The 22,106-nt window shown below is 60.1% G+C and overlaps 1 protein-coding gene across 8 annotated transcripts in view; it reads right to left on the minus strand.

The window, feature by feature from the left end:
* TNRC18 (trinucleotide repeat containing 18) overlaps nucleotides 1-22,106 on the minus strand; it is an 85,769-nt gene that overhangs the window by 47,207 nt on the left and 16,456 nt on the right. For 5 of the 8 annotated variants that reach the window (XM_032459975.1, XM_032459972.1, XM_032459971.1 and 2 more), the window contains 9 exons: nucleotides 18,149-18,304; nucleotides 15,755-15,880; nucleotides 13,566-15,287; nucleotides 6,540-6,642; nucleotides 6,056-6,261; nucleotides 5,533-5,679; nucleotides 4,776-4,966; nucleotides 3,039-3,468; nucleotides 403-1,389 (listed from right to left, as the gene is read on the minus strand). In XM_032459975.1, coding sequence (XP_032315866.1) covers nucleotides 403-1,389; nucleotides 3,039-3,468; nucleotides 4,776-4,966; nucleotides 5,533-5,679; nucleotides 6,056-6,261; nucleotides 6,540-6,642; nucleotides 13,566-15,287; nucleotides 15,755-15,880; nucleotides 18,149-18,269 — 4,033 coding nt within the window. In that variant the 5' untranslated portion in view covers nucleotides 18,270-18,304. Of the gene's footprint in view, nucleotides 1-402; nucleotides 1,390-3,038; nucleotides 3,469-4,775; nucleotides 4,967-5,532; nucleotides 5,680-6,055; nucleotides 6,262-6,539; nucleotides 6,643-13,565; nucleotides 15,288-15,754; nucleotides 15,881-18,148; nucleotides 18,305-19,831; nucleotides 19,973-22,106 lie in introns of those variants that run through there. The other 3 variants (XM_032459973.1, XM_032459970.1, XM_032459974.1) reach the window with 3 other exon arrangements.

Genomic DNA, 22,106 nt, shown 5'->3' on the forward strand with positions numbered 1-22,106 from the left:
AGCACCTGGATCCAGCCATACCTGAAACTAATTACCAAATCACTGACATACTTCGGTTCCACAAGCCAATAAACTTCCTCTGCCCTTTTCTAAGCTAGTCAAAGTGAGAGTTTCAGTCCCTTGCAATCCAAAGCATCCTGCTCCTAGAAAACTCACCACTGACAGAGGAAAATTTTCACCACTAAGAAACCCACAGACTGGTTGCACAACGTGACTGCATATAATACCACTGCACTTAAAAAAAGTTAAAATGGTATAGTATACCATTTTTCTTTAAAAAGTGAGTATGAATAAACCATAGCCTGAAAATTTTGAAATTTAAAAATCTTATTAAAGCTTTTTTGAAAAAAAAAGGGAAAAAGTCCCCCATAGAACCCCCCCGCCCAGCTCAGCATGGCTCACCTGACACCTCCTGGCTCCGCTTCTCCAGCTCCAGCTCAGCGATCTCACTCAGCAGGGTGATGCCATGCAGGAAGCTCTGCTCAAGGACCAGGCTCTGGGCCACCTCCAGCTTCTCCAGGGCCTGGGCTCCAGTGCCCGGGGAGGGCAGGGGCCTGGCCTGGGGCAGCTCTGCCGCCGCTGCCAGGGCATTCATGCCAGCCAGTGGGTCCTCCAGGCTGGGCAGGAACTGGTCGGAGCCTGCCTCCTCCAGGAAGCAGGTGCTGCTTGGCACAGGTGCGGCCTCCCGGGCCTCCAGGCTCAAGCACTCTCCCTCCTCGGCCGGCACATCACAGTCCGGTGGTTCCAGGCTGGGCCGGGGCTCGCTTGGGGCCACCTGGGCCAGGTCTTCCTCGGGTACCGCCTCTGCCATGGGCACATCGACGGGCACCTCCACTGGCTCCTCCTTGGCCTCCACCAGCGTCTCGGGCGTCAGCCGCCCCCCCAGGTCCGGGGCAGCTGTACAGGATTCTGTCCGGCCTGGCGAATCAACACACGCCTCGGGCCCCTCCGCAAAGTCCGGGCACCCGGAGGGCTCCGCGGGCCCCTGGCTGCCGGCACTCAGCACCTGGGCCTCCAGCAGGCCACCGCCACAGCTGTCCACTGGGCTCGGGGCTGCCAGGGCTTCCTCGGGGGGCAGGGTCAGCGGGGACTCCAGGGAGGGCAGCTCTGCAGGGCCTTCGTCCATGTCCTCCACCTCCGCCTTCACCTCCCGGTCCACCAGCGGCTCTTCATCTGGGACCTCCTGCAGCGGCTCTGGGATCTTGGAGGGGGACAAGCGGATGGGCTTGTCTTCAGGCGAGAGCGCCAGGCGCTCAGGCCCATCAGCCGGCAGTGGCACGTCGGGGGCCAGGCCGTCGGCGTCGGCGGCCGCTGTGGGCTGCAGCAGGAATGGGTAGGGCCTCCCGTAGTGTGGCGGCAGGGCTTGGAACGGGTACCTGGGTGGGATATCTGCCAAGGACACTGAGGGTCAGTGGGGGCCCCTTCTCCTGCCACATCTGACATCCCCCGTGTCCCCATCAACACCCACCTACCAGCCAGCCCTCTCTGCTCGGCCAGCCTGCAAGGCTGGATCCCTTCCAGACAGGATCTGAGGAACCCCAGGGCCCTTCTGCACAGCTGGGCCACAGAAAAGGCAGCCACCATCCACATCCTGTCTCCGAGGGTCTTCAGTGGTCTCAGAGGCAGAAACCCCCATTGGCTCTTTCTTGAGTCCCTCCCGCCTCAGCACCCAGTACAAGGTGGGACCAGAAGCAAATGTTTAGTAAGACCCCAAACGGTCCCAGTGTGTGCTGTCTTTGGCCTCCACCCCACCCCATTAAAGCAGAGTTGGGGGATTCAAGTTGTTCAAAAAATGATAGTAATACTGTAACCGAGCAGGACCCTAAGGGACCTTCCCGCCACAGACCACCCCCCCATATCCTCTGCTTTAGCTCCTCTCTGAGGGACACACGTAACAGTATCTAATGCGTATTTCTTGAGTTTTTCAGATGCTAAAACCACTACCAAATGGAAGACATTAACTATGCCATGATCATGAGCACGTGACCTTCTGGCACCTAAGGACTGGTAACATTAACACTCTGTTAGCTCAACACGAGCCAATCAGAGAACCATGCGTGAGCTGCTCACAGACCCTGGGACCCTCCTCACCTCGCCTTTAAAAATGCTTCACTGAAACCCTTCAAGGAGTTCGGGGTTTGAGAGGCATAAGCCACCTGTTCTCCTTGCCCAGTCCTGCAATAAACCTTTCTCTGCTCCGAACTCCGCCCTTTCAGTTTGCTTGGCCTCACTGTGCGCTGGGCATATGAACTTGCGTTCAGTAATGATCCAGTGCGGCCTCCCCTCCCCTACTTTTCCCCACCCTGGAGGGTAACCTCCCTGAAAGCAGGATGGGGTGCAGCTGACTTTCTGCAGTGTTCCCAGGCCCTGCCCAGAGCTGGGCAAGCAGCAGGTGCAGTCAGAAGCTGACTGGGGGAGCCAGAGGCACAGAGCACCCCCAACCCTGCACCAGGGCCGGGCATGTGCCCCACATGTGACCTGAGTAACAAGACATCTAATCTCCCCAGAGAGGGGCAGCCCCTTGGCCTAGATCACACACAGCATTCTGGTGGCAGAAGTCTGAATTTTGGAATTGGAACTCAAGTCCTCCCACAGGAAGAGGCACCCAAGCCTCAGGCCCCACCAAGGCCACCTGCTGCACGGCCCTGCCGACACAGGGTGGGGCAGAGGGGTGTGCCCCCAGCACATGGGGTGGGGATACGACGCAGAATGGGCGTCGCTACACTATTATCATCAGCGTGACAACTGAGCACCTACTACACGCCAGGCATGGCGATGAATATCCTGCAGGCCTTACTTTGTTTAATGCTCAGCTCAGGTCCTTCTGAAGTAGGTTCTAATATCACACCCATTTTCTCTGCCCCTCCTACTGAGGGAAGGCTGGAGAAGGATTATGTCTGACTGTGTGCTCAGGTATCTATCCCAGAGCTCAGCTGTGGGCCACGTACATAGTAGGTGCTCAACAGAGAAGGGAAAGACGAATTGAGTGAAAGAATAAATGAATAAACAGATGGGGGCTCCGTTTCACCAGCTCCTACCTGAGAACAAGGCCTGGAAGGGGCTGGGGGCTTCCTTCTCCAATTCTAAGTCCTTCTTCTCGACAACGTTCTCGGGGGCCTCTTCCTTGCGGGTGATGCCAGGGGTGGGCGGCGGGGAGGCTGGCGGCGGGCTGGTGGGGTGGGAGCTGGGCGTGGCGGGGTAGGCGTAGGTGGGCGGTTTGGACACATCCTCCAGCTTCTGGATGACCTTAGCCTTCAGGGCAGCCACAGGGGACGCACGGGGAGATGGCGGTGGGCTCATGGCCTTGCCATAGGTGCCGGCGGGGCCGGCAGCCAGGCCAGGGGGCTTCCGAGGCAACAGCCCGGGGCCCGCGGTGGCCAGGCCAGCCTTGCTCGAGGCCTCCAGGCTCCGCTTGCTCACCTTCTCCTCCATCTCCACCCGCTGCTCCTGGGCCTTCAGCCGCTCCTGCTGGGGAGGAGGCCAGCCAGCAGGGTCAGCGCAGCAGGACCCATCACCCAGCACCTGCTCTGCCCTCAGGGCCCCCTGAGCCCACAGGACAGAGAACCTCAGACAGGTTGAAGGCTGCCCACCTCCCAGACATTCCATCACAGCACGCGTAACAAGCACAGCATTCCCTGTAGAATTCCAGCAGACGGGGCTGGGGGCACCTCCGGTCCAGGCCCTGGCCCCGCTGGGACCTCACAGTCAGGGCAGGGGTACCGGGTAGAGACATGAGGCTCCTGAGGACAAGGGACCTGCCCACTGCCCGGCTCCTCCATGGTGTCACGACACTACCTACACAGAGAACTCCCTGCCTGCGAGCACTCTCCTGTCTTACCATATTTGGGTCTCCAAACACCTCAAGGTGGGCAGGGGAAGCCTTTTCTCATCTTTGATGACTTGGGGAAATGGAAGGAAGCCAGCTCAAAAACAGCCATGCTCCCTGGAGGCCAGGCAGTCGGCACACAAACACACTGGGAAGAAAGGCTCCAAGCCCCAGCCACTCTCACGATTGTTCAGTCTCACTGAACAACTTGATGACACAGGAATTACTAGCCTCTGTTTCCAGAGGAAACTTGAAGCCCAGAGAGATGAATTCACTTGCCCAAGGGCACACAGCCAGGTGTGGCAGAACTAAGGTTCAAACCCAGGATGCCATGTGCTGAGTGTGTCACCTCTGCTGACTCCTCCAGAGTGGGTGCCACACAAGAAAGAAGGGACAAGGCCAAGGAGAGGACAAATGTCGGGGAACACCTTCAAGGAGGCTGGAGGGCCACAGGCTTTGGGGAGTCCACCCACAGAGGGGGACCCCTAATGTCACCTATCTTATGGGATCAGGCCATGTGGCTGGAGGCCAGTCCCAGCCCAAGAGGGGAGCCCAGGGCCATCAAGCGTCCAGCCAGGCCAGGCTGGGCTCAAGAAACAGCAGGAGCCCACTGGGATCCCTTCAGCTCCAATGCAAACGTTTCCAGTCCACAAGGCCACCTCTCCTGCCTTGGTTTCCCCATTGCTCCCGGCAAACTGCCCCTGCCAAGCTCTGCTCACCTTTCAGCCTGGCTCACACCATCGCCTCTCCACGGAGGACTCCTCCACAACTGACTTCTTTAGGTCTCTGGGCAGACATCACCTCCTCCAGCAGGCCCTCCCTGACCACCAGCCTCTCTAGACTTTTCTCCCTCGAGGTCCATAACTGGACTTTCTGCTGGCTGACCCCTCTGCCTCACCATCAAAGAGGGGCTCCGGGAGGGGTCTCTACTGCCCCCACGCCAACTCACCACCAGCTGGGCACTCCTCTGCAGTTCCAGGGCCTGGGCCGCCTGCTGCTGCAGGTACAGGAACTCTTGCTGCCGCAAGAAGTGCTGCTGGGAAAAGAGCTGCAGCTGCTGGGCGTGGTGCAGGGAGCTGCGGCCCGGCGGGTACAGGGCAGGCCAGAGCGGCGGCACCGCGGCCCGCTCCATCAGCTCCGCTGGGGGCAAGAAAGACGGTGAGGCTGTACCTACCGCCTGACGCCTGTCACCCGCTCTACAGATGGGAACGCCGGAGCCCCAGGATGGAACGTTAGTTCACACTGTGGTGGAGCTGGGCTTAGCTGGGTCCCTGCTTGCTTCCTGGGCGCCAGGAGGCCTATCCTCCCTACGCCACGGGCAGACGCGTCCTAGGCCCAGGGCACACGGGTCCTGTCCACACCCCACGTGGGACGTCCCTGAGGCTGCGGCTGGAGCGTGCCGACGTGGGAACTCCTCCTCCTCCTCCCACTACACCCAGTGGTCTGCCACGTGAATTCCTAAGGGGTGGGGGCAACAAGGCAGGAGACCGGGCCCTCCACTCGGCCAGCCTGCTCTGCTTCTCCATGTGAGCTCTCTGGGTAGGGACTCACCCAAAACAAGGACCCCTGTGGCTTTATGACACACCCACCCTGTTCTGCTAAGTGGACTCCCCCGCCAACCACACAGGAGGCCCATGATGTTTGGGACAGTTGTGCTAGGCAAGGCCATCACAGCCCCTGCCCCCCACCACGGGGCTGCCACTTACCAAAGTGAGGCAAGTGATCGCTGGGAATGACCACCAGCTGGCCCGACTGGGGGTCCCTGACGAACTGGTAGGCCGACGGCAGGGAGCCCCCCAGACCGGGTGGGAAGGCAGGCGCCATGCCCTGGTGCAGAGATGGGGGGCCCAAGCCTAGGAAAGACGCAGGCCTAAGTCAGTGCTGGGGGCCCAAGCCCAGCCCCTACCCCACCCACTCCCCAGTGCCCCTCTCTTGGGCCTCCAAGCAGGAAGTCGAGGACTAGGGCAGCCTGATTGTGAACATGCCCACAGCCACCCCCTCCTGGGCACTGCCCACCAGCAGGCTTGGCAGAGGAACCCCATCGGGTTGGTGCCATTATGACCCTGCTGGGACAGTGAGGGAGGGAGCTGGACTGTGGGGACAAGAGGAGTCCCATCCCTGCCCCCAGCCACCAGCACTGCCCTCCAGCAAGGACCACATCAGGCCTACTATCCCCCACCCACCACCCTGCCCTCCCACCAGATAAGGGAGAAGTCACCCCACACTCACCATAGGGGTGTCCAGCCAGCCACATGGAGGTGCTGCCTGAGCGGGGCAGCCAGGGGTGCGTGGCCAGATGGGCCGCAGGGTCGGCCGACCAGCGACCCGAGGCCCCCAGAGCCGGACCCCCAGTCACCATGAGGTTGGGGTTCAGGCCATTAGCAGCACCGCTGGTGGGGTGCAGGCGGGCCAGGTCGGCCAGCTCCTTGCTTTCTCTGGAAGGGGAACAGAGGCACTGGTGACAGCCCGGACGGCCCCAGGGATGGGAGAGAGAGAAGGGGTAGCACCTCAAGTAAAAGGGGGACACCAGGGCACTGCTGGGACAAGCCAGCGCCAGAGTACAGATGAGCCAGGCCCCGGGCCTTCCTCCGGGGACCCTCCCACACTCACTGGAGATGGGCTGGGGCTCCCACTCTTGGGACCACCAGCCAATCCACCCTCGCCCCAGGGGCTCCCAGACCCTCAGGCTCCCGGGCTGCCCCCAAGCCCTCACCTGAGCAGCTTCTCCTGGTCCCGGTCCAGCCGTGCCCCCAGCAGCCGCTCCTCCCGCTGCCTGGCCCGCTCATCCCCACAGCCCTCGTCGGCCCGGCCGTGCCCTGAGTGGGGCAGGCAGAGAGTGAGCCCCGCTCAGAGCCCCGGCAAGCCCTCAGTGTCCGAGCTGCTCCCTTACCCTGGCCAGATGTCCTCTTGTGCAGAATCGTCCCTCCACCACCCCCAAAAGAGCCCACTGTAACCCGCACAGGTAACCAGGATGCTGTACTAAAGCATCGTAAAACAGATCACGGAATAACACACTATGAATCCAATGGCATTTACTGACGTTGTTTTACTAGTTTAACGCCAGAAAGGCAGGCTGTGGGGGGCGGGTCAAGATGGAGGGAAACCACAACCCAAAAAAGCAGTCACCATTCAAAAGTACCGCCAGAGCCCGGTTGGGAGGGGGGCGGTCAGCCCCCACACCGAGGCCCTGTCACGGTTCTGCCTCAGACACGTGGTTAATCTCAAAATCAAGACAGAAAAATGAAACCAGAGAACACTATCCACGTCGGGGAGAGTGGAGGATGTGGGAGCTGCCAGCCTGCCCTGCCCCGTCACCTGTCCCTGCCCCAGTGCCCAGGGGGTGCCCCCCCCCTGTGGCTGGTCCAGCTGCACCGTTCATGAGCTCCCCACCTGCCCCAGAGCAAAGAAGGCAGGTCCGAGTCCCAGCTGGGCATACAGCCAGCTCTACACAGACAGGAGCCCAGGGCCCCCACATCTGTCCCTCATCACCCTGCCACCTGCTCCAGTCCCTGCCCTAGCCCCTCTTCCTGGGCGTCTTTACACCATGAGCCATAAATCAGCACACATGTGGCAGCCCCGGGCAGGCCAGGGCCCAGGAGGCATAGCCACCAGCAGCAGAGGCCACTCAGGGTGCAGCTGAGACTTTTCTCAAAAGAGAAACCTGCTGAGGCTGGACTAACTACTTCTCTCAGGGTCAGCCGCCCTCAGGCAGGTGTCCTCCCGCCTGGGTCTTAGGAGGTGGGCCCAGGGAGGAGGCTGCCCCCAGCCCCCATGGCACATAGACTTTATCAGTTATTACTCTGCTGGAGACAAATGTCACCAGGGGTCCACCAGCAGCCCCACACTCATGGCCCTCGTGGGTAGGAACCTAACTTGGGATGCTGCCTTGGCCATCTCCCCCTCACTTCTCTCCCACTGTACCCCCAAAGAACAGAGCCTCGAGGAGAGGCTCAGGGACGCGAAGAAATCTGCTTCCCCTTCAGGGAGGTGGGAACCCACCGGCCCTGGAATACAGGAGAGGAGCCCGCAGGGAGGGTACAGCCATGCAAGCCCACGTGCCCGATGGACCGAGCATGTGCGGGCACAGCCTAGCATCAGGGAGGGGGCGCACCCCGAGAAGCAGCTGGAGATGGGCCAGGGGGGCCACCTGGGGCTGGTCTGGACGTTCCAGAGGTGGCTGGGACAACAGAGAAGCAGTGCACGTGGTGAAGCAGAGAAAAGTCAGAGCTGGGACACGGGGGGGGGGGGGGCGGGCAGAGGGGAGCAGGCAGGAGTGAGGGTGGGCAAGGACGTCTTCCCGACGTGGCCCCTGTGGGTCACAGAGGTTCATCCCCGGTCTCCTGCTAAGTCACCTCATGCCGGCCCTAGTCAGCAAAGGCACTGAGCAGACTTCATGTCAGTGCCAGTGCCAAGTCACCACCACTGTTTCCGGCACATGGCAGGAGGTAAAGGAAGAAGGGGGAAAGGCTGGCGGTGGGAAAGCAAGGCCGCGCCAACTCAGGGGGAGGTCCCGGCAGGGAGCCCTGGCCTCCAGTGTCAGCCTTGTTCCCAAATCAAAGAGGATCCTGAGTCCACCTGCCCCCTTCACAAAGGACTGGAAGGGTCCCTGCATACGGACCCCCACCCAGGAATGAGGCCCCAAAGGGCAGCCAGGCTTTTGATCAGGGCCACCCAGGAGTTCTCCAGCTGGACTAGAAAACCAGGCCATGTGCCCAAGGTTCCTTCCCCTGGAGGGGATGGCCTCCCAGGCCTACAGAAACCCCAAGGGCCCTCAGACCCTCTGGGCCACCCTGGGGTGTAGGACAGGCTTTGGCACGGAGCTCCTGGTGTCTCCAAGAGGGACAGGTGCCTGGAGCGTAGCCTGCCCTAAAGACCTCTGTCCTCCAGCCTGACACCTCTCCACTGCCCTGACTGTCACCACACAGGCTCTCAGGGGCTTCCCACCCCAAACCCCACCTGCACCAGAAACCCGCATGCAGGTCCGCCCATCTTGGAGCACCCACCATCCCCAGGGTCACTCAGGCCAGAGCCCCAGACCACTCTCTCCAAATTCAGTTGGTCTCTGAAGAAATGTGACATGCCCTCCACATCTCACCCCCAGGCTGCACCCTCATCCTCCTGAGTCAGCCTGTTCCCTCTTAGCTCTGCTCACACCTGTCCCTCCCACAGAGTGCCTGCTCCATGAAACCAAAGCCCTACATGCCCCTGAACATGGCTCATGCCACCCAGCCGTCCACTCTAGCGTACCCCCAGCCTGTCTGCCTTCCAGTCATACCCAGGGCCACACACACTGTTCCCTCCACCCAGAATGCCCTTCCTCTACACTATTCAGCCACCCTAGAGTTCAACCCGAATGCCACTTCCTCCAGGAAGCCCTCCCTGACCACCTCTCCTCCATCATGATCCCTTATTTGTCTCCCTCACAGCACTGAGCGCAACACAGAGCCATTTTGCTTGTTAGTTGTTCACCATCTGTCTCCTCCGTCAGATTGTGTGTTAGTCTGGTTTGAGCAGAACCTCCATGGCTGTCCACCTCTACCCTACACAATGCCTGACACAGAGGAAGCTGCTCAATAAATATGCAAGGAGTGAATGAATGAATTTACAAGAATATCCTCAGGAAGAGTGAGCTAAGCAGAGAGCGCAAACAGCACATGCAAAAGCCTTGAGGCAGGAGTGTGTCAAGAAGCATCTAGAAGGCCAGGTGCAGGGGAGAGAGGGTGCAAATGAAGGCTGGGGAGCAGACCGCAGGGCCTTGTAAGCCGTGTGAGGGGATGTGACTGAGATTTCACTGCAGGTGAAAGGAGAAGCCAGAGGAGGCTCTGAGCAGGGATGAGACATGCTCAGATCTCCCTCCCAACTGAGGCTTTGAAACCCTCCCTCCCTCCGGCCACCTGTGGCCAAGTGAACCAGAGGGCCCACCACCTCTCTGTGTGAGCGCCAGGCGGGCACGGAACCAGCTCCTCCAGGAGGCAGGCGGATGGGGCAGAGGGGCACCTACTCTGGGGTCCCAGAGACACAAGACCCCTCCCCCACCAGCCCTTGAGGCATGAGCTCTGGAGACATCTGGCATTTTTTTTTTAATTTTAGGTACTTTTTTGGTGGGAGGTAGTTAGGTTTGTTGCTTTATTTATTCATTTTTAATGGCGGTACCAAGGATTGAATCCAGGACCTCAGCCATACTAAGCACACGCTCTACTGCTGAGTGACACCTTTCCCCCACCCCAACCTCAACTTCTGGCATTTTAAAGCTGCCTCTGTGCCCAGCAGGGTCTTAGGCCCTCTCCAGGCGTGCACTCATCCAGTGGCATAAACCCAGGAGGTGCGGTTCAGCCATCATCCCATCCCAGGTGAGGAATCGGAGATCAGACCACTGATTGGCAGGGAGGTGTCATGCTGGCATCGGGGTCTAAGTGGGTCTTCCTGACCACTGGCATGCAAGTCCCCCCACAGAGAGCCGCAGGGTGGGCAATCTGCAACCCTGCAGTGACGGCCCCTCTATGGGTCACACACACTAATCCCGGCAGTAACAGCCAAGGCTCTAGCTATGGCCCAGTTCCCATGGCAACCCCCTGCCGGCTCCATCTGAGGTTTTCGGCAGTTAGGGCGGCCACCACCTCCAGCCCACTCAGGGCTCTCTAGAGTCGGTGGTCAACACCACTGATTACACCCAACACAACCCCAGCTCTGCCAAGCATAATGGGTGGGGGGGGGGACCCCCGTCACTGCCCCTCCCCCCCAGATCTGGCCCCCAACTTGCCTCTACCACAGAGGTGACGACGGGCAAGGAGAAGAGATGGGAGGCACGGGCCTGGGCTTAGGGTTCAAGCTCAGCCCACCTCTTCTAGCCAGGTGACCCCTGGCGAGGCACTGCAACCCCGCAGACCCGGCTCTCCCAGCTGTGAAGCTGGAATAATAACAGATCCTCCTTGGAGGGGTTCAGGGGAGGAGATGGTGGCCGGGGTACCTGCACACGGCCCCCTGCTAAGCCGCAGGGACTGTGCCAGGCTGCTGGCCTCTCAGGTGTGGACACCTCTGGATGTAATGCCCAACCTTCACCCATCTCAGGGTCCAAGACCCCTAAAGCCAGACCAGGCCCTGGGTGAGCCCTCGGGGCCTTTCAAAAAGGATCTAGGGCTCACGGGCAGAAGCTCTGAGCTCTTAAGGACCTGAGTGTGAGCAGAGAAAAGGTAGGCCTATCTATGAAGCACCTACTACATGCCTGGCATCAGGGAAGGAGGCAGTCCTCCCTACCTCCATGGAGCAAATGTGGACGCCGGCTCCAGAGGGCTGAGGCTTCTGCTCCAAGGTCATGCAGCTGCAGGAGGCAGGGCCTGGACCTGAACCCAATGACAGGCTCACCCCACAAAGTGGACTGAGTAAGCTGGGAGGACCCAGGGCCCAGGGTTGACGACCACCATTCAGCAAAGGTACCCGGAACTCCTCCCCCTCCCTTGAGGTCACCCAACTGGGTAAAAATCACCACTTCTTATGGGGATTTTTGTTTTAAGGAGAATAAGAATCAAGTCTCTTACTTTTCAACCGTCACCAACAAGGAAAGGCAGCCTCAGCCCAAGCCCTGGAGGTCTCAGCCTAAAACTGTCCCATCCTCGCTCCCTCTCCACCCTCTCTCTCTCACACACGCACACACGTGCACACTCAAACCCACATTCTCACACACACACATTCTCACACACACACACACCCCCCGCATGAACACAGGTCCCTTGGGCACAGACAGGTACCCTGGGCACCAGGATGAACTCTGGAGACAGTGAGTCCCAACAGGGGTGGTAACATCATATCACATGAGCATCATGCCAGACAAAGGACCCCAAAAGATGTCCGGCCTCCCAGAGAGGCCTTCCGCTCCAAACTTCTCACCTACTGAGAGGGCTTGTCTACCTACCAGCCGGCCACCTCCAAGCCAAGAGCCACCAGCCTCTCCCTCAATCCTAGACTAAAGCAGGAACTCGTGTGAGCACCCAGGGTCAGAGGATAGGCCTCCCAGGCTCCAGAGGGGCTCCCCACAGAGAAATGGGCTCAGTCGGTCATTCAAGAAACATTTCCTAAGCATCACTTGCTCTGAGCTTTCTGGCCTGATAAAGATCTTCTGCAGCTATGCTGCATGCAGATGGGCGGGGACCAGGGGAGGCCCGGGGCGGTCTTCAGCCTTACTGGGGTGTCTGGGAGAGCAGGGCTGGGGCTGTAGGTGGAGGAGGCAGCCAGGACAGGACACAGCACTGGCTGCTCACCGTGGACTGAGGATGAGGCCCAGGCAGGAGTCAGCTTGGGAGGCACAGGAGGACCAGGCCTAGGGAGGGATGGGGATCCAGGAGATGTGCGTCCAAGATGCCTATGTAGCTTATAGGAGGAGCATCTGGGAGACACAGGAAAGGGGGCCACAGGCAGGAGCCCAGGACATGGACTTGAGCCAAGCCTGAGCTTGCAGCTGGTTAAGTCCCAGGAGTGAGCTGAGCTGGGGGCAGGGACAGAGACACAGGGAAGAAACCAGCTGCTTGAGTTTGACTGCGGAGAAGTCCCTAGAGCAAGGGGCAGTGGGACACAGCCTTCTGGGGCCCTTCCCTCAGCCTGCCAGCCCCTTACCACCGGCACACTAACCATCGCCTGGGGGACAGGGCGGCCTCAGTGCCTGAGGGGGGACCCTTGGCTCAAGAGTGGGTTCTCTCTGGGCAGATGGAGTCCAGAGTTTCAACAAAAATGCCACAACATCAACTCTCCAAAATCCCAGGAAGGAGTCCAACAGCAAAATACGTAAGGGACAAAAGAAAATGTAAACAATCAACCAAGTCCTGGAAAAACATTCAATTTCACTAGTAATTAAAAGAAACGCACCATTCCTCCCTACTGAGCTTAGTAATTTCTTTTTTAACAATATTAAAACACAATCCTGAGAAATCTAAAATGAAACAGACCATAAACAAGCATATAAAATCCCTAATTACCTAGGAAGTCACAAAGGCACTGAACGTCAAGACCATAGGAATGCTGGGACCCTAGTTTTCATCTATCACACTGGGTCACTCATTCACTCACTTATCAAACACCTACTATGCACCAGACTCCACGGTAGGTTTTGGGGACACTGAACTAGGTAAGTAAGGCACAGTTACCTCCCTCAAGGGCTTAGAATTGAAAGCTTAAAGCTAATCTATTCCTAGGAATCTATTCTTAGAAAATGACTCAAAATATCAGGAAGGTGCAATGCACAAAAATATTCAATGCAGCTTCCTAAACACAAAAACATCAGAAAAGGGAAAACTGAAATGCCACCAGGGAGTGGCTAAGTGAACCAGGGTGCACGCTCTGGACAGAATAGTAAAGGCCATTAAAAATGATACTTATAAAGAGTTTGCAAAAGCGAGAGGAGCCCATCCATGTAGGAAAAATGCAGGGGCCTGAGATGCGGCGCGCGGGGGAGCTCTGCAGATGCACAGGAGAGTAAATCTGGGAAAGACGTGAAAATGTTCAGGGGGGTGTAAAATATAATGGTCCCTTTTCTCCTTTCTCCCTTTCTGCATTTTAACATTTTTCTAAGTGCATAACGGAAAAAGCAATAAACTTCGGAAAGTAGCCACAGCCCACAAGTGGGATAAAAAACAAACAGGAACAGGAAGGCGGGAGAGAGGGCTGGAGGTAGGGAGGAGGCAGGTAGAAAGGGAAAGCAAAGGTGAAGGGGGAAGAAAGGGTGAAGTGTGGGAGGGGGACCAGGACTCACCTTTGACATTGCTCAGCGACAGGGAGCGCTCCTGGTCGGCCAACCCAGGCCCCAGCCGGCCACTGCCGCCACTGTCCTTCTGCCGGGCCACAGCCACCGCAATGCCCACGGGCGGATGTCGCACCTCCGCCTCACCCTGGGCACCGGAGCCCTCGCGACCGAAGGCCTTGGCGCTCTCGGGCCTCTCGGGGTCCCGCTTCAGCTGCCGGCCCCCAGCTGCTGCAGGGCCCCCGGGGTGCGGGAGGCGGGTCTGGGCGCGGGGGGCAGCCGTGGGAGCAGGCTCGGGTTTCATGGTGCCCAGGCCTCCGAAGGGGCTCTTCTTGCCACAGCCACCAGGGCGCACGGCCACGGCCTCGCGGTTGAAGCTGCCGCTGTATTTAATGAGGCTCTGCATGGCCGAGCCCTCTCCGGGTCCGTGGGCCGCAGCGTGCATGTCGGCGCCCGCGCGGGAGCAGGTGGCCGCAGTGCGGGGCAGCGCGCCTCCAGGGTCCAGATAGGCCTTCTTGGAGGCGGCGGCAGCGGCCTCCTCCTCGGCGCGGCTAGCGTGGTGGTGCTGCGCGGCCAGCACGGCCATCTGCGTGGTGGCGAAGTTGCCCAGCTCAAAAGGTTTCCACTTGTGCTCAGGGCCGGCAGGCGGGGGCGGCCGCCCGGGCTCCAGGCCGAAAAGCTTGGCGGCCTGCTGGGAGGCGGCGGCAGGCCCGCGTGGGACGCGCTCACAGGGCCTCGGTTCGACCTCCGGCTTGAGCAACTCCTTGGCGGGGAGGTAGGCCCGGGGGTCTGGGGAGGCGCGCGCTGCCCGCGCAGGTGGGGCCTCGGCAGGCGGCGGCCGCTTGAGGGAGCGGATCACAGAGCTCTTCTCGCGGAGGCTCTCGGGCCGGTCCGGGGGTGGCCGTGGGGACCCGGGTGGGGCCTGCAGGACTCCGGGCCTGCCTGCCTCGCGCTCCCGGGCCCGGGCGTCGCGCGCCTGCGACGCGATCTGGATGGGCCCCGGGCGCTCGTCGAAGGCCTCCACGGAAGGCACGAAGGTGGGCGCCACCACGCGGTGCTCGCGGCCTGGCTCCCGTGCGGCCGCCGGGGGGAAGATGGTGTAGACGCCGGCGGGGGCAGGCTGCGGTGCGGCGAAGGACCCGGAGGCGGCGGGGGGCGCGGGGACCGGCGGACCCTTGCTCGGAGGCGGCGGCGGGAGCGGTGAGGGGCAGGGGCAAGGCCCAGGAAGCAGGGCCTCTGCGCGCCGCAGTCGCGCGCTCTCGTCCTGGCGCGTGGCCTCCTTGGCGCCACGGGCCGCCTCGGCCACCAGTGCCGAGAGCCCTGGGTCCCCCGAGCCATTGCAGAGGCTCAGCACCGAGGGCGGCGGCGGGTTCTTGCTCTTGGGCTCGGTGGTGGCCGTGCCCGGCACTCGCGGGGGTCCGGGCTCGGCCAGGAAGGGAGACAGGCGCTCGGGGAGGCGCGGGGGCCCGCGGTCCTGGCGGCCCTCCGCCCTTGCCTCTTGGGTCAGGTCCACCACGCCGCGCGGCCCTACAGCCTCTTCGCGGGCCCGCGGGTCCTTCTTGCCGAATAGTGGGGGTGGCTCACCGCCGCGGCCCGCCCGCTCCTTGGCCGGAACGTCCCGAGAAGAGCCTTTGGTCGAGGCTCCTGAGGAGTGGCCGCCTGGGGTCCTGGAGGAGGAGGGCACATGAGAGTGCAGGGCGCCCGGAGCCCCAGGAGCAGGCAGGAAGAAGCCATCTGCGGAGAAAAAAAAAGCACAGCCCGTGAGCGAGTGCTCCCTTCTAACGAGTACAGAGCGGGAGTCCCTGAAGGGTACCCTGGACTCCAGGGCAGGAGGGCCATGCACAGCACAACCCTGTAGAAGGCAGGCTCTGGAAATGGCTAGAACCAAGTTGAAAGCTCACCTTGGCCACCTCTAACCTTTCTGAGCCTCAGTTTCCTCATCTGTGAAAGGGGGAGAGGCCAGGGTTGAGAGCTACTCAGAGGGCCCAACAGGATGAGATGAGGACAGCACAGTGAAAAGGCACCAGGCTATGGGCGGGCCCAGAGAGCCTGTGGGTGCTCAGGGGCTGGGTCTCAGAAAAGCATCTAAGGCAGGAGCCTTGGACAACACAGCTGGGATGCTGCCTGGAGTACTGGGTAGTGGTCCCCCCAACCTCATCCCAGAGCTCCCCCCACCAGCCTCCCTACTCCTGCCCTCTGACCTTTCTGGGTATCGAAAATGCTGGGCTGGCCCAGCTGGCTGAGGAGGGGGCTCCCGCTGCTTGGGGGCTCCAGGTGGTTTAGGTGGAGGTAGGATGGGTACAGCCCGCTGGGCAGGTGAGAAAATCCTGGAAGAGAGAAAAGACGCTGGGCTGAAACATCTCCTGCCTCCCACAGGGACCTTCCTTCGACCCTCTCTTCTTGGAAGTAATGTCTCTTGGCTGTCAGCTCCCCCACCCCATGGTGGGAGCCCTGTGGTTTACTGCCAGCTCCTCAGAACAAAGACTACCCCTCTGAAGCCCGGCACTCAGGCCTCCCTCCAGTCCCAGGCAGCCCCCAGAGGCTTGGGCTCTCAAATCCCCCAGGAAGAGAATTAAACTGGATCCAACAAAGGGCAATGATGATGATGATGATGATGAAGATCGCGGTCTAATCACAGACCAAGCCCTTTTAACTGCTTTGCCTTTGTTATTCTCATTTACATTTCAAAGGAAAAAACCTGTGAGTCAGATACTCTTTAATATCCCCATTTTACAGATGAGAAAACTGAGGCTCAGAGAGGATCACTTGCCCAAGGTCACACAGCAGAGGAGCCTGGCTTTGAATTGAGGTCACCAGGACTCAACCTCAGCCCAATGTGGACCCAGTTGAGTGGTATACTGGTTTAACTTTGCTGTGTGACCCCAAGCAGGTCGCTTGCCTTCTCTGAACCTCAGCCCACCCAGCATCTCCAGCTGCTGGGTCTCCCAGGCATGCACTGCCAGGAGGAATTAGTCCTGCCGTGGTTCCTCCTAACTTCCCACAACTCCCCACCCCGACCCCACCAGTGATGCCCAGAACCTGGGCCTTACAGGGCACAGAAGACAGGAAGGGTAGTCACCACAGAAAGAAAAAAGAGGCCCAAGATGGTACACGGGGAATGGAGGTCCAAGAGCTGCTTGGCAGGGCCCAGAGGGCCAAGCAGGTGCTGGGGGAGGGACCTGCCTCTCTGCCTGGGCTGTGGGTCCTATAGGACCTCAGGCGCATTGGAGATCCCCAAGGGACTTGGGTCCCACATGTTCCCACCCAATTGCTCCCTCTGAGGCCAGAGATACAGGACCTAACCCTGGCCACCCTGGGCCCACACCTTCTCCCACATCACCACCGGATAATAACATTAACAACCACAAAACAATACTGATCAGCTGATACGTTATCTCATTACTGAAATAACACTCCTATCTAGGCACTGGTCACACTGCTTTCTCATCTGTAAAATGGGCATAATAGTCCCCCCTTCACGGCTTGTTCTAAGGATAAAGTGAGTTCAAGGATGCAGTGCTTCGTGCACAGGAAGCACACTGTGTGTTTGCTATTGTTACCATTATTACTAGTGTTTGTTGGCAAAGGAGAAGAGAGTCAGGGAGGGCAGAGAAGAACACTGATGGCACAGTCCCCGGAGACGACTTCTGCTCTCCAGGCCCCTCCAGCCCCCGCCCTAGCGGGCAGAAGCGGGAGGCTCAGATGGGACCCCAGCCCAGAAGGACTGCCCACCATCCCAGACCTAGAGGTAGGATGGCCCCCCTTCCATGTGGGGCACACATATGTCAGGACAATGACAGAAGCACTCGGTGACACTGGCACAGAGGAAGTGGGGATACAGTGGGCAGCGAAAGGCCCAGGAAAGTCTGAGCCTACAGCAGGCGCTCCCAAGGCCCCGATCTTCCAGGACCCGGGAGCACCACAGGAGGAAGCAGGAGGGAGCTGGCACCCAGCATCTAAAATCCACCAGAGCTGCAGCTCAGGGAAGAGCTGAGGCTCCCCCAGGCCCATCCCTTCACTGACAGAGGGGAAACTGAGGCTTCAGGGAGGCCCAGGATTTGCTAAGCCAGCAGGAAGCCAGGCCAGCCGAGCCCCCACATTTAAGGGCATCACTGCAGAACGACAATAAGGGAGCCCAGCAGCACCTGATCCCACTGCTCCCACAACTACTGACAAGCTGACTGTGCGCCGGGGAGACAGCAGTGAGCAGAACAAATGAGGCCCCGCCCTCAGAGCGCACTCTGGTGGGAAAACGTATTTCACGAAAAAACAGATAAATCTGTCACCACAAGTGACACACTCACAAGTAGGTGAGTGTTTGAGCCAAGCCCTGAAGGATGAACAGGAGATAGCCAGTGAGCTGGAGTGAGGGGCTGCAAGCAAAGGGAACAGCTCGTGCAAAGGCCCTGTGACAGCAACAAGAGGACCAGCTGAGCACTGGAAGAACAGCAAGGAGGCCGGATGACCAGGGCTGGGCCCCACTGGCCACAGCGTGGAGGGGTGACTGTGGAGGTGGGGTGGAGTGGGCAGACTTTAGAAGTGCTGGGGACAGTGCCCCAGCGGCCCTTGGCCCGCCCGCCTGGCTCACTCCTTACCTTCATGGGCATGGGCCGCCCACAGCTGCACCATGGGCAGGTTGCTGGGGGTGGGGGAGCGGAAGGAGAGGTCAGAGGGCAGGGGCACCGGGCTCCCATGGGATGAGGCCGACGGCCCCATCCCGCTGGCCACAAAGCTGCCCAAGAAGGCCTCGCCTGCAGAGAGAAGGGGGGGACTGTCAGGCAGCCAGCAGGCCACCGCTGCCCAGTCCACTGCCCAGAGACCCCCATCTCTCTCCACATCCGGAAGCTGACGTGGGCAGGGAGCCCACCGAAACCTCCTCGGCCCCGCCCCAGCCCCTTGGACTCAGGACAGGCAGTTTGAGAAAACTGTCAAGTGAGACCCAGGTGCCTCCAGGGCACCCAGCACTCTTAGCTGGAGGGCGTTACCACCCCAGACCCAGCAGGGGAATGTTTCTCCCCATGTGCAGATGGAAGCTGAGGCTCAGTGGGGGGCAGGCCTCAAGTCTGAGGCCACGGAGTGAGGAAGTGGACAGGGACTCACGTTCTGAGCTCCTGGACCAGGGAGGACACCCGAGAGTCAAAGAAGGACCCCCAGGGACCCCACAGTAGCCCTGGACAGGCCCAGACCAACCCCTCAGCCAACCCCGTGAGGGAGGAACCGTGTGCCCATTTAACGGATGAGGAAGCTGAGGCTTGGAGATGAGCAGTGTCTGATCCCACAGGCAGTGATCGAATGCACAGCGAGTAGAGTGCCCCAGAACTACAGAGAACTAGCAAACGAACCCGTGAATGAACGAGAGCAGTGGGCCTGGGAGCTGAGCACCATGCCAGGGAGCTCTGGCCCTGTGGGCCATCCTTCCAGAGAGCAGAACCTCCCAATAGGGTCCCTCAAATGAGGCTGTGGGGGCCGCCTGCTGCCAGGAAGAACAATCAGCATGGCAGGGGCCTGGGTGCAAACCACACCCACCCCAGCCACGCCCCACTTGGCCAGGCCCCACCCGCAGCAATGCCTTCTCCTCACTCCGGCAACCCAGGGGGGCTGCCCCTAAGATCCACACACCCCACCCTTCAGGGGCAGACCCTGGCAGGCTCCCAGTTCATAGGCCAGGGGGAGGGCTACAAGACCTGGGCAGGGGGCTTCCCTTACCTGGCCTCCGTCTGCTTATCAGCAAAATGGGGCTAATAAGGCCTCCCTTGAGAATTGTAGTGACAGGGGAAGCACACATTTAACGATAATAATAATCACAACAGCAGCAGAGCCCATTCACGGAGAGCCACCAAGCACCAGCTCGGGCTGCCCGAGGTAAGAGGAGCCCCCTTGTGCCCAGTCAGACAACCTCTCCAAGCCCCTGGGAAGCGGGCACTGTCTGTCTAGCCCAGACAGGGAAGCAACTGCGGGGGGCTCACAGACAATGTGTGGCCCGCAAGGGGCCTGCAGACCCCCACCCAATCTCTGGGTCCCTGGCAGCCCCCCACGCAGGGCCTGCAAACCACAAGTCCTCACTCACCACCTTCTGGAGGGCACAAGAGCCCCCCACGTCCACCCACTCCCTTCAGGGTGCACGCAGGGAAACCGGGACTGCAAGGGGCAGGGCCTCCTTTTTTGTTCCCCAAAGCAGAGAGATGGGAGGACACCTTCTGGCCACATGTGCCGTCACCACCCCAACCTAGGTCCAGAGAGATCCCCACACACACTCCAGCCCCACCCCGCCCCCTCACCAGACTCCAGCACCAAGCCCTGGGGACCCAGAGCCATGGCGGCCAGGCAGTCCGTCCATACGGGCCAAGTCCAGGCAGTGGGGCCTCCGGGCCCCCCAGGCCCCAGGCTTCCTCCTTGGCAGGCAGGCGGGTGGACGGCTCCGGAAGCCGGCAGCCAGAGGTTTGCGCAAGGGCTTACATCAGCCGCCAGCTCTTCCTGCCCCGGGCCTTGCGGAAGCCCAGTGGCCCAGGCCTGCCCCTGCCTGGGCTTGTGAAACCCGCCTAGCGGCACCCCAGGCCAGGCAGGGCGTTGGGGCCCGGATGCCACCAACGGCTCCCACCTGCCACAGGGCTCAACGGTGCCCGACTTCCCTCCCCCGGGCCCAGCAGGGGAGCTGGTGCCCCGGCCAGACTGCGGGCCGCCAGCCTGTGCCCCGTGAGAGCCCCGGCGGCGTGTGGCTCTGTAAAATGGGCGCACCGCCTCCACCTCACCACCAGGGCCAGAACAACAGCACTACAGTGGCATTAATCTACACAACTTCACTGCGCTCACCCCTCCCCAAACTAGGCTCGGGAAGCAGCAGAGTGACAGATCTCAGAAGCAAATGAGATAAACCTCGGTTGCTGGAACCCCTGCTGCCTGCCTACCTTTCCATCCACGCCAGCTCCCAGGCCTCGTTGTAGACCCCTCCTCACTCATTCCCACCTTGGGCCCTTCCCTGGCCTCCACCTAGGATAACTTGGAAACGTTGATCTGAGTTCCCCTCCAGCAGATTCCCTCCCCAGCGGCAGGACCGGACCATCAGCCTCGCTTCCTGCCACATCTGAGGTGCCTGGGACCTGGCACACAGCAGGTGTCAAGTCTTGGCCTAAGTGACTGCATTGTATCTGGTCCTCTCGGGGCCAAAGCAGACGGATGTGTGTTAGGATTAGGAGAGAAGGCCCGCAAAGCCCCTGACACCCGAGGATGCACATGCCACCCAGGGCCGTCCCACCTTGTCCCCCTGGAGTGGAAGACGGGTAGCTGACCCCTCCAGACACATACCACCGGCGTCTCCAGACTGCTTTCTAAGCCCCGCCAACGTACCTGGCACCCTTTCGCGTGCCTAGGTACGCATCTTCCACCCCTCACATCCTGGGGCCCCAGCAGTGGCCTCCTGGGTTCACCAAGAAGGGAGCAGGCTTTAGGGGAGGCCAGGAGCCCACTGGCCACGGGCTGAGCTCGAGGCCTGGCACCCCCATGGCCCCAGGCGACAACCTAGTTACTAGAGGCCTCCGTACCACCCTCCCACCCACACAAGTATCTCAGTCCACGCCTGTCAAAACCTAAAACATAATGTAACCAGAATAAAGTATCATGGTTCACACTCAGAAAGGACAACGCCACCCCGCTGGAACAGGGCTTCACTGCTGCGCCTCCACACACTGTCACGTAGACACTCGTGGAATCTTCCCGCCAGCCTTTACAGAGGACAGTCCCAGGCCACACAGCCCTGGGCCAGGGGCAGAGCTGGGGCTGACCCCAAGCCCAGCCACGCAGCCCACACCCCTCTGCAGGCCACCAGGCCCCCCGTGGGAGTGTGTCCCCACTGGCCTGCCCACCATCCTGGACAGACTAGGACCGGGTACATCAGGGACACCCACCAGCCCACAACCGACAGCGTCCACCCCTGTTCTAGACCTTTGCGGGACACCCCAGGAGCCTCAGGGCACTTGTGGCTACTGAGCACTTGAAATGACTGGCTGATGAGACTGAGGAACCACATCTTCAATTTTATTAAATTTTAATTAATTTAGACTTAATTTAGCCAGTCTGGGCTGAAGGTTCCTCCCTGCTGGAAACTGGAGCAGGGGCAGGGATGGGGCCTCTGACAGGCCAGGCCCTGACCATGGACAGGGGTGTGAGAGAGGGACCCCCAAGGGACAGTGAAAGACAAATCCTGGCCCCAAGGCCCGGGCACTGTGACCCTGGGCAAGGTGCTTCATTCCTGCAGGCTGTGCAGCAGAACAGGGCCATATGCCCCCTCTCCACCCCCAGCCCGGTGTACGCACAGATCAGATGAGTTCACGTCTGTGAAATGCTTTCGTGAAGCCCCACATTATTTATAGTGACACAACCTGGGGCTTGGAGAAGGCCAGCAACTGCTCAAGGTCAGGGTCTGAGAGGGACCATAACTCTACCCAAATTCCATCCGTCCTTCCTTCAAATCAAATTTTCATTTTCAAACTGGAGAACTGCTGGTTGCCTGTTGTGAAGGCACTAAATGCCACTGAAGTGCATGCTTTTCCAACAGTG

This window comes from Camelus ferus, chromosome 18 (assembly GCF_009834535.1).
Source record: "Camelus ferus isolate YT-003-E chromosome 18, BCGSAC_Cfer_1.0, whole genome shotgun sequence".
NCBI lineage: Eukaryota > Metazoa > Chordata > Mammalia > Artiodactyla > Camelidae > Camelus > Camelus ferus.